Source organism: Natator depressus, chromosome 2, assembly GCF_965152275.1.
Source record: "Natator depressus isolate rNatDep1 chromosome 2, rNatDep2.hap1, whole genome shotgun sequence".
NCBI classification, from domain to species: domain Eukaryota; kingdom Metazoa; phylum Chordata; order Testudines; family Cheloniidae; genus Natator; species Natator depressus.
Window position 1 is genome coordinate 74,602,604 of NC_134235.1, and position 17,923 is coordinate 74,620,526.

Sequence of the window (17,923 nt, forward strand, 5' to 3'; positions counted from 1 at the left end):
TAGGAGCTGTGCATTTAGCGGGGCACGGCGCCCGCTGGAAGATTGGAGCTGTGCATTTGGGTGGGCACGGTGCCCCCCCGGCAGGTTGGGGCTGGACACGGGGCACCCGGGGCCGGGCGCTGTATAAGGAGGTAACGCGCCCTCCGGGGCAGAAGGGGGACGGGGAGCTCCCTGCCGGAGTGACAGAGGAGCGCGCGCCCGAGCACTCAGCCACGCCTATGTTGGAACCCCGAGAACGAAGGCGCGCGGCCCTCTGACTATGACGCGTGGCCCCACCGCAGCGAGAACTCTCGCTTTGCGCGCGAGGCCGTCACCGTCCCACTTCTGACCCCGGCGTTCCGCTCAGCTGACGGCCCCGCCCCTACCTTCCACCCCATCACGTGGGCGGCCGCGGAGGCTGCCGGGATCGGGCTGTAGTCTCGGTTCAGGCTCAATATGGCGGCTCCGGGCGAGCGCTGAGGAGCCGGCGGGGTAGATTTGGTGGCGCTTGGGGTGTGTGGGGCCCTGCTCCGGCCGGAACGCGTGAGCGGTTCGGGGCTGAGGGAGGCGGTTGCGGCGGCGGCGGCGGCCGGGAGAGCGGCTGCGGAGTGGCGCGGGGCCTGCGGCGGGGAGATGGCCCAGTGCGTGCAGTCGGTGCAGGAGTTCATCCAGGACTCGTTCGTGCCCTTGGTGGCCGCGCTGTGCAGCGAGGAGGCGGAGAGACTCACCCGCAAGAACAACCTGGGCTTCTCCGAGCTGGTGAAGCCCTTCTGCCGTCTCACCTCGGAAGGTCTGTGCCGGCAGCGGGTGGGACGGGGCTTGTTTACATGGCAGCCGCCGGGGCGGGGCAGGGGAGCTGTCACTTGCACCCACCCTAGGGCTGGGAGGGTATTGGGGGCGTCCTGCCCCCGCCCCGGCCTGCTGCTGAGGGCCGGGCTGAATGGTACTTGTCCTGCTCGCCACCCCGCCGTGCGGCCCCAGGCTAGGGTCGGGGGAAGGAGATGCGAGCCCCTCCCACACCTTGGCCGGAGCGGCTGCCGGGGGACAGATGCAGATCGGGGCAGGTGTCCCCGAGCCCCGCTGCCGTGTCACGCCGGGGGAAGGGGAGACTCGCTTTTGAGGGACGATTCCCAGTCAGGTCTTGTCTGACCCGGGGAGTGCGGGGAGGAGAGCTCCTGGATGTTGGGCTGCTCCGGCGGTGTAGCGGTATACACTTTTTTCGGGGCGGAGGAGTATTAACCCGTGAAGTTTTTTGTTTTAAATGCCAGTGTCGTGAAATTTCGCTTGGTCAGGTTTTTACCCAGAACGTTTGACATCCCACTTACTGCAGTACATGCCTGCAAACTTCTGGCAAGGCCCGTTTTAAAGGAACAGATGATTTTAAATTGAATGTCTTTTGTAAAGTTCTGCTCATGAGGAGAATTGCAGGTAGCTCTGCAGCATTTAATATTGTTTTGTTTTCTGAGCAGCATCAACTGAACTGAGTTTTATGTCAGTTTCTTATGGTGGAAAAAATTACAGAAGTTCAAGCAAGTCAAGTTCCTCAAAATACTTTTTGAATTGCGTCTGAGTTACTTTGTAAAGCATTTCAGTGGATTCTGCCAACTTGAAATCTAATCAATTTAAAATGTTAAAAGTAGTTCCATGCACTACACCTGCCCTGAATTCACCTGCCAGTCTTTGATGGCAACCATATTTTATTACTTTCAAAAATAGTTTCTCCCTCTTTTGTTGCAGTATGGAAAAAATCTGAAACTACAGAGGAATCTGGTTGACTGGAAGATGACAAACAAAATGTGCATAGTAAACACAATGTACAACATATTTTTTTTCTTCTACTGTCCTTTAGTTGTAGCCATTTTAGGTGTTGTAATAGTAGTAGGTTAAAAGTGAGCCCTTTTTTAAGGAGAGTAGCAGCAAATGTAGGCCTCCTCCAACCTACTGCTATCCTTTGAATTTCTAACAATTGCCAATAGGCAAATGTGAAAGTCAAACTCATATGAGAGAAACTTACATTTAATCTTTCTAAACTAAATGATCATGCTGGACCTTATTTGCTCTTGGGTTTGAGACATGCTGGTCTGTTGTTCTGCTTATTTACTGGATGTAACTTTATTAACTTCTCTTTTTAAAGGACACATAATGACAAAACTGTCTGATACGAATCACGTAATTTCTAGTACTACTTGTTCTATATTCAAGACCAAACTGTAGATCCAAATGTGTTAACATTTTTATTATAGATACAATTCTTGTCAAACTAAACTAAATTAAACTTCGTTAAACTAAAAATCATGCCAACTTTCCAGGTTTAATTGAATACTCAGATTGTTGTGTAAGAAAGTCAAAAGAAATATGTGCTGTTAAGGATCAACCTCCATTCCTGTATAAGCAATCCGTGGGGTTGCATGTGAATCATAGAAATGTAGGACTGGAACGGACCTCAAGAGATCATCTAGTCTAGCTCCCCCAGGCTGAGACAGGCCCAAGTAAACCTAGATCATTCCTGGCAGGGGTTTATCTCACCTGTTTTTAAAATCTCTAAGATGGGTATTCCATAACCTCCCTTGGAACCCTATTCCAGTATTTAAATGTCCTCATGGTTAGGTTAGATAGAGGGAAGAACTTTCTAATTCTCCCTTGCTGCAGATTAGGCTGATACTACTTGTCTTATCTTCAGTGGACATAGGGAACTGATCGTTGTCCTCCTTATAATAGCCCTTAACATAGGCTCCATCTACACTTGGAGCTGGGGGCTGTCATTCTTAGCTCAGGTAGACATGCTCATGCTAGCTCTTACTGAGCTATCTTGCTAAAAATAGTAGTATAGCCAAAGTGGCAATGGCGAGCAGCAAGGAGTGCTAGCTGTCCTGAAATTGTATGCAAAGGTCCGGATGGATTTGTACTCAGGGTGACTAGCCCATGTTGCTGCCTGCTGCTGCCCATTCTATAGTGGCTACACTACAGGTTTTTAGCACAATAGCTTGATGAGAGCTAGCATGAGTATATCTGGTCAAGCTCTGAATCACACCCCCAGCTCCAAATGCAGATGGAGCCATAGTTGAAGATTATCAGGTTTTCCCTTAGTCTTCTTTTCTCTAGACTAAACATGCCCAGTTTTTTAACATTTCCTCATAGGTCAGGTTTTCTAAACCTTTTATCATTTTTCGTTGTTGTCTTTTGGACTCTCTCCAGTTTGTCTACATCTTTCTTAAAGTGTTGTGCGCAAAACCAGACACAGGACTGTGTGGGACAGTTACCTCCTGTGTTTTACATAAGACAGGAAAGTTGCGGGAAAACTTATAATGGACAGGTAGGGAAAACCTTTGCTATAGGGGAAGTTTCTTCCCAATGTCTATCTGTTTACACTTGTCAGAGTCAGAAAGATTTAATTCCTTAACTTTTTGCATCCTGTTAATACATCCCAGGATATTAGCCTTATTGACAGTAGCATCACATTGTTGTTTTATAGTCAACTTGTAATGCCCTATAACCCCAGCTCTTTTCCAGCAGTACTTTTTTGCCTCGCAAACTATTCTCCATTTTGTATGTTTGATTTTTTTTCTTCTTAAGTGTAGTACTTTGTACTTATTGAATTTCATCTTGTTGATTTTAGACCAATTCTCCAATTTGTCAGTTATTTTGAATTCTAATCCTGTCCTCCTTAAGTGCTTGCAACTCCTCGCAACTTCGTATCATCTGCAGATTTTATAAGCATACTCTCCATTACATTATCCAAGTCATTGATGAAATTGTTGAATAATAGTGGACCCAGGACAGACTAAGACCCCACTAGATACATCCTCCAAGTTTGACAGCGAACCATTGATAGCTACTGTTTTGAGTACAGTCTTTCAACCAGTTATACATCCACTTTAATGTAAATCACATTTCCCTAGTTTGCTTATGAGAATGTCACGTAGGCCTGTGTCAAAAGGCTTACTAAAATGAAGATATATCACATCTACTGCTTCCCTCATCCAGTAGGCCAGTCCAGGAAGGAAACAGTGCTAGTTTGACATGATTTGGTCCCCTCTTGTACCAGTTGTAAATGTTCCATGTTTTCTAAATTACAGCTATTAACTTATTCTGTAGGCAGTGATGTAAACATGCTGTCTGTGTTTGTGACTTCAGTCACTACCTGCTACTTTTGTTGATACCTGTATAAACAGCCCTATTTACTCCATGACATGGTGGAACTAAATTCCAAAGCAATGTGGTTTTATTTTTATCCAGTGAAATATCTTCAATCCTCTGTCCAAACACATACAACTATAGCTCATAGTTGAAGATTTATTTGATGACTTTTGAGGATGTATTTTTCCCACTGTTTTTAGGCACCTTGTCTCCATTGTCCAGGCTGCCTTGTTCCAAACGTCCCATGTGTGTCAGGGAAGTGAAGAGCTTGTAGCCACTTGTAGTGGCTTGGCTCTCTGGGCTTTGGCTGCTGTATCTTAATTCAGCAGACGGAATACTCTGGCTGCAAGTTTGACTCCTGTTTTAGTTGCGTGGAAAATACAGGGAGTACACACTATAGTTAACTCCCTCTTGTGGGGAAAGCTGGAGAGCAAGAGGCTGCTGCAAAGCAGACAGCAGAAAATGTGATATCAGGTACTTAACTGTGGCCAAATGGAGAGTTCGGTCTATGCTATGGCATTGCTATGCCACCTGTGTCTATGCTATCCTCTTGGTCCTAGCTCAGGTGGCTATCCTGAGCCATTGCCTTAATGTCCACACTGCTAGTTTTAGCACCCCAGCACGAGCCTGTCTGCTCATGCTGAGAGGCTTGTTCCCAGCTGCAGTGTAGACACACCTACTGGCAATTAAATTAATGCAGCCAATTTGTAGCTCAGTTCTTTTTAAGATTAATTTATTTACTGAAAAAGTGTATTCCTACTTTGCAAGGGCTTGTCTAGATGGGGAAATAGTGCACAACAGCTAATCCTCAGTAGCTACTGTGAACATTCTTATTCTGAATTTAGTTTAAAACTGCACAGTGGAATAAGAGTGTCAATGTGGGGAGTTAATGTGGAATAGCTGTTATGCTTTGGATTCACATTATAGCTTATTTTGCAATAGCTTTCCCCTGTGGACAAGCCCTTATATAATGGGAAGATATGAATTGCCATACTGGACCAGATCAGTGGTGGTTCTAGTGTCATATTCTGTTTCTGACATCAGCCAGTACTAGGTGCTTAAGATAAAGTTGCAGGAGAACTTGTAGTGGAAAACTAGGGAATAATTTTGCTGTAGGGGAAGTTTCTTCATATTGTTCATCAGATTAGCACTTGTCGGAGGCAGGAAGAATGAATCCCTTAATTTTTTGTATCCTATATAATTTATACTCTTGTTTATATAAATATCTGTTTCTCTTTTGAATTTTGCAAAGCTATTGGTTTCAATGATGATTTGTGGAACTCATGAGCACAAGTTAATTATTCATTGTCTTTAAAAAATGGTTTTCTTTAATCAAGTTTAAATTTGTCACCTTTGAATTTCATCAAATATCCTATTTTATTATGGAAAAGAGTAAGTAACTATAGGAGTCCTCAGATTATTTTTGGTGGTATTTCAATATTTTGTATACTTCTATTGTGTCCTCTCATAATTGTTTCCTAACTGAACAGTTGCAGTTTCTTCAGTCTTCGTCTGGGAGCTTTTTCATGCCTCTCTGATAGTTGCTGGTGCCTGTCTCTGAACCCCTGATTTCTGCTGGCGCTGTGTGTGTGTGTGTGTGTGTAATTTTTTTTGAGCAAGAGTAACCATTTCAGGAATTAATATGAAAGTTATTAGATATTTCATGCCAGGTGCATCTCAGTTTGTGGGTTGTTGACTACTGCTACATTCTGAGCAGAAGTTTTAATTGACCCTTTATTTTTGTTTAATTTAATTGACCTCTGATTATTGCCTGATGATCAAAAAGTCACCTAGAACAGTGACATCTTAGATAGCTACCTGCTCCAAAGAGTTTACTATCATGTTCTCTGTTTGTACTGTGTCTAGCACAATGGGACCCTGATCCATGGCTGGGGCCTCTAGGTACTACTATAATACAAATAATATCTTTCATAGAAGTATGGCTTTACTTGTAAGATAAAATTATGCAGAATAGTCTTATATGCTTGATAGTACTAAACTGCTAAATTAGAGAGGGAAATCTAAAAGGGAATCTTAAGTCTCTCAGTTCCATTATTTTGAGTTTCTGGTATTTTGGCACGAGCTATCTCTTTGTATGTGTATAAAGCTCTTTCACACGGAGGGCCAATCACTGTTTGAGATTCTTGAGGTGCTACTGCATTACAAATAACTTTTATACAAAGAAATGACAGATTTAGATACTACTCAATTAGTTTTACTTTGTTTTGTACTGTTTTTATTCTGGACTGTTGCACCCCAGTTAACCAGCTGCCAAGGGTGAACTACTCTGATGTGAAATTTTTACAACATATATAGTCACTTTTTTAATATATGGTAAATTTGTAGTATGGATTTTTGTCTATAATTAACATAACCTATAACAACAGGCCTATCAAAGAAAATAGGTTCTGAGAAATAGCCAGAATTGTGATGGTAGAAAATCTTAAGCATGGGTTCAAAGTATTTTTACAAATGCTCAGAATCATGGACAACGTCCTTAAACATCCTGATTTAGGGTTTGATCCCGTGGACATTAGAAACATGGAAACAAGTGAGTTTTACATGAAGGAATGTGGTAATTGGGGCAACAAAATCAGTCTTACCTTTTTTTAAAAAAAAAATCACTTTCATTACATTTTCTAGTTATTACAAAATGTTAATGTGTGTGTGTTTTTTTTAATCTTTCTGAGATGATAAACTGAAAACATGCCATAGCTTTAGATTTGTTGCTTTCAGGCTTATTGTTCAAGAACCTTATAAGACATATGGATAACATCTACAAAATGTGTTTTGGTAATGTTTCTTTTAGAGTAACAGCCGTGTTAGCCTGTATTCGCAAAAAGAAAAGGAGTACTTGTGGCACCTTAGAGACTAACCAATTTATTTGAGCATAAGCTTTCATGAGCTACAGCTCACTTCATCGGATGCAGTGAGCTGCACTCTTCTTCAACCCTTGAACTCATCTTCAAATCTGGGAAAGGTAGTCCCAGCGTCACAGACCTGAAGAAGAGTTCTGTATGGCTTGAAAGCTTGTCTCTCATCAACAGAAGTTGGTCCAAGAAAAGATATTACCTCACCTATCTTGCCCCTCTAATATCCTGGGACAGGCATGGCTACAACTACACTGCATTTAAAAACTGAAGAAACTTTTTAAAGTGCAGCCATGGGATTTATTCTCCAACTCCTGGGAATTTTGCTAAGTTCTCCTTAAAGAAGGAGACACTTCGGTTCTGGGGTGAACAGAGTTGAGCTAACTAAAAGAGGAAGACTCATTTGATAACTCTATACCCATTTCTCTCCTCTGTGTGCTCCCTTTCCTCCAAATTAACTTCGCTAATTGTGGAAAATATTGTCACATTTCTAAAGCACTTACATTGTAGTGTCTTGCTGTACTCTAAACATAGAATTTCTTGTTCAAAGAATGCCCACAAAGGAAGAATAGCTGTCTTCCATTATCGACATACAGCTTGAAGGATCAGACTCCAAGTGGTGCAGGGGCAGTCCATTAACTTGGGAAGGAATATAAAACCTTATGTTTCATGGTTTAAACCAATCTTTAATGATTAGGGCAAGGCCTTCATGGGGGCAGCTTACTCCACCATATTGCTTATTGCCAATTTCCTTGCACTGTCTTCTGAAGCATCTGATGCTGACTGCTGTTGGAGACAGGGAAGTGGGGCTAAATGGACTACAGATCTGATCCTATGTGGCAGTTCCTGTGTAATGCGTCCTTAAGATGCCAAGACTTGGCTTTAGGGAGCGAGTTCCCCAATGAGTCCACAGACAAAGCTCTGGACTTGGGTCCTATGAAGAATACCCTAGGTTCAATCAGCCCATTCCTGTTGATTGCATCTCCAGAGTAGGGTTCAGAGAGCTGGTCTCTGAGGTTACCAAGCCTCAGCCCATTTAGGGTTTAATGGAAGGGACTGAGGAGCCAAACTTTAAATTCGCTTTCAAGCCAGTGCTGGGTCTAATGTAGAGTACAGAGTGCTGGTGAATGTGTCCTTGTCTCTGTCCTACTTGACAACTAAAGATGATTGTGTGAGGCATTCTGAAAAATCATGAAAAATTGTTTGCTTTTAAAAATTACACAAGTAACCCCATGTTTATTTCACATCAGCAGGTTTTTTGAAGCCCTGCATATGGTAATGCCTTTGGGGTGACGGGAAGGAATTGTAACAGCTATATTCTAGCTCTTGTAATTTAAACTGGTAAATTTAGGATTTATGGCAATTACTTCACTATAGTTCACTTTCTTGAGATGGTCCCTACAGTGACTGCATAATAAAGTGTAGTGGTTCTCCTCTCCATTCTGAGGTCTTAATGGATTTGAGTGTTAAGAATAGACAGGAATTCAAGAACCATTCTTCTTGGTCATGATGAACTCTTCAGTTCACATCTAGTAACTTTCTTCTTTTCTGGCTGTCCTAAAGTGAGAGGGGTTAGCTTTAATGGGAAGAGATTCTCAAGTAGTCACACGTGGAAAAGATAGCATAAACCTACCTGTGCTGGTAGCATAAAATTCTGCTTTCATAAACCACATTGCTTAAAATGTAACTTTTTCACATGGACACTTAAAACTTATCTACAATTTTCTTTCCCTTCTACCCATTTTTTCTTTAAATAGTAGGTTTGTTAGTCTGGGATAGTTATCTAGTGAACATATACTCTTAATGTCGTAACACCTTTTTTGATGAACTATTCTCTTGTTTTGTAGTATGTCAGTTTAACATGGAATGGCTGGCTAATCAGTAACTCTTATTTTCTAAAAAAAGAAAAGGAGTACTTGTGGCACCTTAGAGACTAACAAATTTATTTGAGCGTAAGCTTTCGTGAGCTACAGCTCACTTCATGCATCCGATGAAGTGAGCTGTAGCTCACGAAAGCTTACGCTCAAATAAATTTGTTAGTCTCTAAGGTGCCACAAGTACTCCTTTTCTTTTTGCAGATACAGACTAACACTGCTGCTACTCTGAAACCTCTCATTTTCTTTGACATAGAGCCCCTTTGATTTCTCTGCAGGTGTCAACTGACCTATTATTAAGTCATTCCATGACCAAAATTTCCTGGGAGCTCTTGAAATTTTTCTTGTTCTCTTAGGGATTAAGGCAGCACATAACACCCTAGATTCCCTTAATTGTTTAAGAAATCTAGTTACAACAGTAGACTCTCCCACAGAAAGGTTTTAATTAAGATATTTAGACATTTGTTTTTGACTGCCTGTTTACAAATCTTGCTTTTAACCATGTTTGATTCTTGGAAATTAAAAAAAAAAAATCTGAAAACTACTTTTTTGCATCTATGGAAAACCTTTCAGGGGAACACAATTTCAATGATTTTAAAATGTCTTGGTTTATTTTATTTATGAAGTAGGTTTTGTGCAATTTGAGAACTAAAATTGTTAGATTCAGAACCATAGCCCATGCGTGCATTAAAGCTGCATAGGAAGTTGGAATTAAAACTGGATATTGAACAGAATATATATTTTAAAAAGGAGCAATGTAAAACATCTAATGTTAATATATTTTTACTGTTGCAATTTTGATAGTCAAAATTTAATTTTGAATAAATAATGGATCTTGGTTTTTACTAATGGGCAGCTGACGAATATGCCATGGTTTGTCACAGCATTTACAAGAAATCTATTCTTGTCAAGAATCATTTGAGAAAAATCCTGACTTTATCCAAATACATGATTAAAAAATGATTGGTATTATTTTTGACACTGGCAGTTTGTCATCTTAGTATTTTTGACACACCATTGAGTGGAACTTCTTGCAGTTCGCTATGCTTGTCTCTTTTTAAAATCCAGCTAATACAGCCAAGTTTCTGGGCTTTGGTTAAATGACATCTAATTAGTTCATAAAGACATTCAAAATTAACATTACTTTTGTCATAGTTAAGTTTCAGCCATTGAAGGTAAGCTAATTGTCTGTCCTATTGTCAAGGTATTGCAGCATGTCTGGTATGTAACAGGAGACAGTAATTAGAGGCTGTGAGAGTTTGTAAACATAACACAGGTGTGATAGTTTTATCTCTGAATTATTTTGTTCTGGTTTGTGAAAATATTAGTTTTGTGAAACATCTCTCTGGAAAGTCACCTTTGATGGCTTGCTATTAGAGCTTCCACTGAAATAATTCTGAGAGCTCCATAACAAGTGTCTGGGAGCCTTTTTGATTGGCTTTTATTGAGGATTCTTTCGTAACTTGGGTTATTGTGCTCGCTCGTTACAACTGACATGCACATGCCCAATGTTTTCTTTGAGTTATGGAAGTAAAATGAATTGAGGAAGTTGAATCCAGGTCCTTAAATGTACTTGGCTGTTGCTCTACTCATCATTACAACACCTAACTGCTGGGTGGTCTGCTCCTCAGTGGAATTTTTAGCCTCAAGCTAGGTGCCTACCTTTTCCATATAATGCCTGGGGAGAGCTCAGTGCCTGATTAAGGGATTTTCAGAAGATGGAAAGTTGAATGGGGAGCTTCTTGAGCTAGCCAGGAGCAATGCTGAGGAGCGGCTGACTTGGTGCACCTGGCTGATGGGCCCATATAGGTGACTCCTTCCACTTGGGATCCTCAACCGTGAATCCTCTCCTAGAGTTAGGTACCGAGGCCAGCTCAACTGATCCAGTATTCCATGCCCTTGCAGCTGAAACCATGTGTCTGTCTCCTCCTCATGCTTGATTCCACTCTTGTTTGCCCTACATTTTTCTGTGCCCTCCTGTGTCTTTTGTGCAGATGCTCTGCTGCTCTTCCATCTATTGATGGTGTGCATCTGGGCTTCCTGAAGTGGGGGCTGGCAGGCAACAGTGTTAGGCATATTTAGAGCAAACTTTTGAGATTGGGTCCTCTACTGAGGTGGTTGTTTCTCTGTTTAGTTTGAGAATCCCACTTTGGAGCCACCACACCTTTGGCTTGTTAACTGTGGAGTGGTATAAGTGCTGGTATCAGACTGGTGGAGGCTTATGCATCTATGGATTTAGATAGTAGCTGAATGGTGGCTTTGAAAATGTCAGTGGTTCCTAAATGGTGGACTTAGCCAACTAAAGAGTTAGACACAGGTCTAAGTCCATTTAAGGATTGGGGCCCTAGCCTATATATTTTCATTTAATACTTTGGTATTAAAGACTATCTTATTCCAGCATGAAACTAGGGTGGCATGCAGAAAATTGTAATTTAACCCCAAAACAATCTTTTTAGTTATGTAAATTCTCTTTAAATGTTGAATATCTTTTTTGTCAAAGAAATGTTGATACATCCAGAACCAAAATACAGGTGCTGCAATAAAATACTCAGTTTAACAAAATCGTTCTCTCTCTCTTTTTTTTTTTTTTTTTAGTTCACATGAGAGATCCTAACAACCAGCTTCACGTAATTAAAAACTTGAAAATTGCTGTCAACAACATTATTACCCACTCACCTCAGCCAGGAGGCATTCGGAAGCTTCTAAATGATGTTGTATCTGTCAGTCAACCAGCTGAAGGATTAGTAGCTAATGTGATTACTGCAGGAGATTATGATCTCAACATTAGTGGTATGTAACAATTTATTCTGTTTATTTTTAATATTTTTTTTCCACTGTATCTTACATTGGAGTTTTCTACATTTTCAAAACATTTGCAGGTAGTAGCTTATTTTTACTTAATACAGTTTCCTTGAAGATTGAGTACTACTGCTAAATTATTAATATTGTGATGCTTATTTAAAATACTTCAGTAGTACACATTAGAATTTTTACTCCATAACTTGTTTAATCATATGTAACATGATCCCAAATGTTAATGTAATGCTAAAAACACTTGTTGATCAGATTTACTATTAAATCCGTTGTGGGTTGTTAATTGTGACAAGGAAAAGTTTTATCTATATAAAAAAATCCTCCAATTATTTTGGGCAAATACTCTTCCAACAGATTTTATTGCCATCTTTCAAGTTTATAAAGCTGTCAACTTCATTCTGAAATAAAATATTTAAGGCATTATGCACTGTTGTATTATAGAAAATTTTTTTTTTTTTACTGAGTGTAAATGTAAGCATATAGTGTATTTGATCTGGGGCATGTAAATCTGTGAAAACAAGTCTATAACACTGCCACAATAGTACCATCATATTTTGAAGCTGTACCTAACTTGTTGTTTTTGTTTTGTTTTCCTATACACATCCTCACTGTATTGGCAACTTCCAGTATTACCAACCCCAAGCTCTTAAAATCATGATTGTAAAAATAAACTTTGGGAAGTGGAGGGAAGATTTGCTTGCCTTCTTGTTTTTGAGCCTTTAAGATTGACATGTGTAAATTTTTCGCTGCAGCTTTGATGGTTAGAAACAGTTTTAAATTAAAGTTGTTAGAGACTAACAAATTTATTTGAGCATAAGCCTTCATGAGCTGCAGCTCACTTCACTTAGTCTCTAAGGTGCCACAAGTACTCCTTTTTCTTTTTGCGAATACAGACTAACACGGCTGCTACTCTGAAACCTATTAATATTGTAGGGCATCTTTCAGTTTTAAAGAACTAAACCCTGTAACATATGAAATGTTGGTGATTAATTTCTTAAATTTCAGTGTTCAGGGGTAGTTTCTTGCAGAAACAATTAGCTTGTAGAGCCAGTTTTACAGTTTCCATGTCTCTAACTGCCTATGAAAGATGTTGGTTAAGTCTTCCTTACGTAGTGAAGATCTTCAGAAATATGGAGAGCCCATTTAGATGCATATGGAATTCCTGTCTTGCATGTACCATAGTACATTATTCATGAGGAAGTCTCCCATAATATTCTTCCAAACATTGCAATTTTTTCAGGTTGAGTATATTTGAATGCAACATTGGAATATCTGTTTTTCCTGTAGTGCTGTAAATAGTGACCTGGGTCCAGTTATCTACTATTTTGAATACCTGTTTCAGAACTAAGAAACACACTCTCTCTCTCACACTCACACTCACACAGATTGTTTCTGCCTCTGTTCTTTCTGTCAAAACTTTGTTGTTTCTAATCATCCTTGTCAGGGGGCTTCCTGACAATAATATATAGGGAGAGCCATATATTCTGGATGCATGAATCTGTCTCCCCTAGAATACTATCTTTAAACTGAATTTTATTAGTTTTTTGTGCTTTTGTACCCTTCTGTTTTAGGACATTCTGGGGAACTAGCAGTATACTGCCAGGATATATCTGCTCTTGCTGGCCAATGTAAATCTGTTGTATTGTGTTAGGGCATGACAGACTCCCTGGTCTCTCTGCTGAAAGCTGTTAAGAAAAGTACTCAAAGTGGTGTTCCACAGCCTTCTCCCTCAACAAGTAACATGAATTTTTTTTTTAATATTGCTGTGAATTTAACTGCAAACTTGTGAGAGCCTGTGACGCTGCCTCTGATGGCCATAATACCTATTTTGGGTGTGATAACTGTAAAGTACTTTAGCCTCTTTTCTTAATTAAGACACTGTTCTTATTTGTAGTAGATGAAACTATTCTTTATCAGTTTACTACAAGGTATCAGTCTGAAATTTCAATTATGTGGTGTTTTTAAAATCTTTTTATTCATAGCAAAAAACAAGGAAATGACCAGCAACTGCAGTACAGCTTAAAAATTAAGAATCTTTATCGTAGAGAACTGTGATGCATTATACAATTTAGCTTACTTGTAAGAGGACCATAATTAGTTCTATTCATTACTTTTACTTCATCCCTATTCTGTTATAGCTGTCGTTGCCGTAATCTGAGAAATTTGGCAAAGGATTAGCTGGTTAAGGTTATAGTATCCTTTCATTGGAAAAACTGTGACAAATAGAAATGTTTAATGTATGGTTCTGCTTCTTCACGTGCAAACTCCAATGTCCATTGAAATCAATGGGAGTTTGAGGTGCACAAGAAATGAAGATCTCTGATAGTGAAATGTCTAACTTGTAGTATGAAATACTTAGTTCTCAGGAGACAAATTGTTTCAGACCCTGATGGCGGATGTGGTACAGTACTTTACTCTTACACATTACCAAAACATAAGAGCAGATAGTATATATGCACCTGACACTGGTTAGCTTAATAATACCATGTTTTCTCTATCAGATCGCTCAGTTAAAGCTAGTGTTCCTTGGTACAATAATTGGAAAGACACACTGATGGAACTGAACACATCCACGTTTTATTCAGGTATTTTTTTTTGTGATTGGTGCGGGTTTGCCAAATTGCCCTTTATCTATTCCTTTTCCATGTGCCTCGTCCACCTTTCCTTACCATCCTGCTGTAGCTGTTCAGCACTTTCTTTGCATAGATGTGTGTGCTCCTCATTTTTTTTCCCAAAAATAAAAATGGTTGGTGATGGTGTATGATTTGTCGTCTTCTATTATCCATATTTCTACTCTTGCTGCTAATTGACCCTATGGAATGACCAGAAATAATTTTTTAAACTAAGTGCAGAGTGAACAGATAGAGTTCTGATTACACAAAAATTGGTTTTTTTTCCTTGTTTGGTCACATGAAATTATACATTGTCAGACTGTTCTAGTATTTCAAATGAAAATACTTCCCTCTTTTATCTTTTTCAATTATTCTATGTGAATAGTAGTTTTGCTCATTTTATAACCTTAATACGAATATTGGTATTCAGTAAAAGTTCCTTTATCCTACTGAAGTTTTCTGTTTTTTGATTCATTCTCAAAACTTTATAAGAGCTATTCTGTCTTAGTTAATTATTGTTGCAAAGAAATGAGGTGACTCTTACTTAGTTTGCTAATTTATAACATCACATGCTGTTATAACTAAGGCTAAGATTTTGTCAGGGATATTTTTAGTAAAAGTCATGGACAGGTCACGGGCAATAAAGAAAAAATTCACAGAAGCCTGTGACCTGTCCATGACTTTTACTAAAAATATCCCTGACAAAATGGGGAGCCCAGCTACGGGGTCTCCACACCACCTGCAGAGGTTGGGCAGTTGCAGGGGGCACTTCTGAGCTCTGGGGGCCCCCACCACCTGTGGGGGCTTTGAGCTCCGGGGTACCCCACTCCACCTACAGCGGCCAGGAGCTTTGAAGGTGGCTTGGAACTCTGGGGGCCCAGCTGCCCTTGGTGGCTCAGAGCTTTGGGGTACTCCTGCGGCAGCTCCCGGGTCTCCTGCGGCAGCCAGGAGCTCCGGGGGGGACCCCCTCACCATTGGCAGTGGCCAGGAGCTGCAGGGGAGCCCCGTTACCCAAAGTGCTCACACTGCTTGTGGTGCCAGGGAGCTCCAGGGGGGGCACCACCCCGGGACCCTGCAGCTCCTGGCCAACAGGCCTGAGTTCATGGAGGTCACTGGGAGTCACGGATTCCGTGACCTCCATGAAAAAAATTGTAGCCTTTGTTATAATCGATAAAAATAACTAGATCTGTGCTCTTAAATATTTAGCTTAAAGACTGTACACAATGAAGTTACACCTGCAATTAAAAGAAATCATATTTGCTATTCAAGTTTCCTTTTCATAGGATGCTAAATATCTTTTCTTGAATGTGCTGGAACATCAGGTATATGTACTTTCTGATATATGCGCTTTCCGTTTACTCAAGAAGCAAAATGTCTGTAAGACGTGGATAAATTTAAACTCTCATTTCTTTGGCTTCTAATAGAAAGTAAATGACTTACTGCTCATCAGCAAACATTTTCCATATGGAAATATTTGCTACCTCAATTACATTTTCAGGTGTGCTTGTTACTGGTACTCTAAACCTCATGCACTGTAGTGAAGATTGGAGAGGGTTGGCGCTGCATTTTAAATGCAACACTGGGCAGTATTGCGTACATCTAGACAGATGCAATGTCTGTTTTTTTCCTAAAACCATGGCTAGAGTTCTACATAAAATCAGTTAAAAAAATCAATAACTTCCTTGCAGTATTTGATTTTAGAGAGAGATTTGTAGTATTTACTACTCCAGTTATCATGGCTTTGTAAATGCTTTTCAAGGCTCAGCGCTCTGTGTATTAGTGCATACAGTATATTGTGATAAACAGCTGGAATACCCTTGCTTTGTCCACTGTTTCCTGGAACAATGGGAGAGAACTTAGTTATGGGTGGCAGAGTCCCAATGTGAGACGCTGTCAAGTGTCTTCCCTTTCCATTATGCTTGTGACACCAGTACCTGCTACAATGTACTTGAGAACTGAAGGCTCTTGAAACTCAAAGAACAATTTGAAATGAAATGTGATACAGACTCTTGTCCTTTAAGTCTATTTATACGTGAATTGGTGTGTATACTACAAAACTATATTAGAGTTGTGGAATATATCTCTGTGCATGATGTGTATATACAAAGTATGGAAAGGAAACGAGTCATGCAAGAACTAGCATTTCGGTTATATGCTTGGCCTTAACATCATCCCCTGGCATAAAGTTCCACAGGTGGACTGTATGGTATAGAAAGAAGTCCTTCTTTGTTTGATTTAATACTGCTGCCTATTAGTTTTGTTGGATGACCCCTAGTTCTTGTGTAATGTGAAAGGGTCAGTAACACTTTCTCTAAACCATCCATGATTTTATAGACCTCTATCATATGCCCCCTTAGTTTTCTCCTTTGTAAAAATGAACAGTCCTAAATCTCTTTAATCTCTCACATGGAAGATGTTCCATATCCCTAATCCCCTAAACAATGTTTGCCCTTCTCTGCATCTTTTACCATTCTAATATATCTTTTTTGAGATGGGGCAAGTTGAATTGCACACAGTATTCAAGGTGTGGGCGAGCCATGGATTTATGTAGTGACATAATATTTTCTGTTTTAGTGATCCCTTTCCTAATGGTTTCTAACATTGTTAGCTTTTTCGACTGCAGCTGCACATTGAGTGGATTTTTTTCAAACAACTATCCCTGATGACTCCAAGATCTTTCTTGAGTGGTAACAGCTAATTTAGACCCCATCATCTTGTGTGGCTAGTTGGGATTATTTTTTCCAATGTGCATTACTTTGCACTTATCAATGTTGAATTTTGTCTGCCATTGTGTTATCCAGGCACTCAGTTTAGTGTGATCCTTTTGTAAATCTTCGCTGTCCACTTTGGACTTAACTATCTTGAATAATTTGGTATTTTCTGCAAATTTTGTCACCTCAGTTTGCCTCCTTTTCCAGATCATTCGTGAATATGGTGAACAGTACTGGTCCTAGTACAGATCCTTGGGGGATTCTGCTACTTACCTTTTTCCTCTGTCCAAAACTGACCATTTATTCCTACCCTTTTGTTTCCTATCTTTTAACCAGTTATTGATCCATAAGATGGCCTTCCCTCTTATTCCATGACTGCTTAGTTTGCTTAAGACCTTTTGGTAAGGGACCTTGTCAAAGGCTTTCTGAAAGTCCAAGTACACTATATCCACTGGGTCACTCTTGTCCACTGCTTGTTGACACCCTCAAAGAAGTAGATTGGTTAGACATAATTTCTCTTTACAAAAAGCTTGATATCCCCCACATATCATGTTTATCTATGCATCTGTTAATTTTCTTTCCTGTAGTTTCAACCAGTTTGCCTGATACTGAAATTAGGCTTACTGGCCTGCAATTGCCAGGATTGCCTCTGGAGTCTTTTTGATGTTACATTAGCTATTCTCCAGTTATCTGGTACAGAGGCTGATTTTAAGAGATTGGTTATATACCATACTTAGTAGTTCTTCAATTTCATATTAGAATTCCTTCAGAACTCTTGGGTAAATACTATCTGGTCCTGGTGACTTATTACTGTTTAGTTTTATTAATTTGTTCCAACACTTCCTCTATTGACACCTCAATCTGCGACAGTTCCTTAGATTTATCAGCTAAAAAGAATGGCACGGGTGTGGGGATCTCTCCAACAT

At 40.1% G+C, this 17,923-nt stretch overlaps 1 protein-coding gene across 13 annotated transcripts in view; it reads left to right on the forward strand.

The window, feature by feature from the left end:
- Positions 1 to 440: 440 nt before the first annotated feature.
- Positions 441 to 17,923, forward strand: part of TRAPPC8 (trafficking protein particle complex subunit 8) — a 114,932-nt gene continuing 97,449 nt past the window's right edge. For 7 of the 13 annotated variants that reach the window (XM_074944437.1, XM_074944442.1, XM_074944440.1 and 4 more), the window contains exons 1-3: positions 491 to 769; positions 11,456 to 11,650; positions 14,176 to 14,259. In XM_074944437.1, coding sequence (XP_074800538.1) covers positions 613 to 769; positions 11,456 to 11,650; positions 14,176 to 14,259 — 436 coding nt within the window. In that variant the 5' untranslated portion in view covers positions 491 to 612. The other 6 variants (XM_074944444.1, XM_074944445.1, XM_074944449.1 and 3 more) reach the window with 2 other exon arrangements.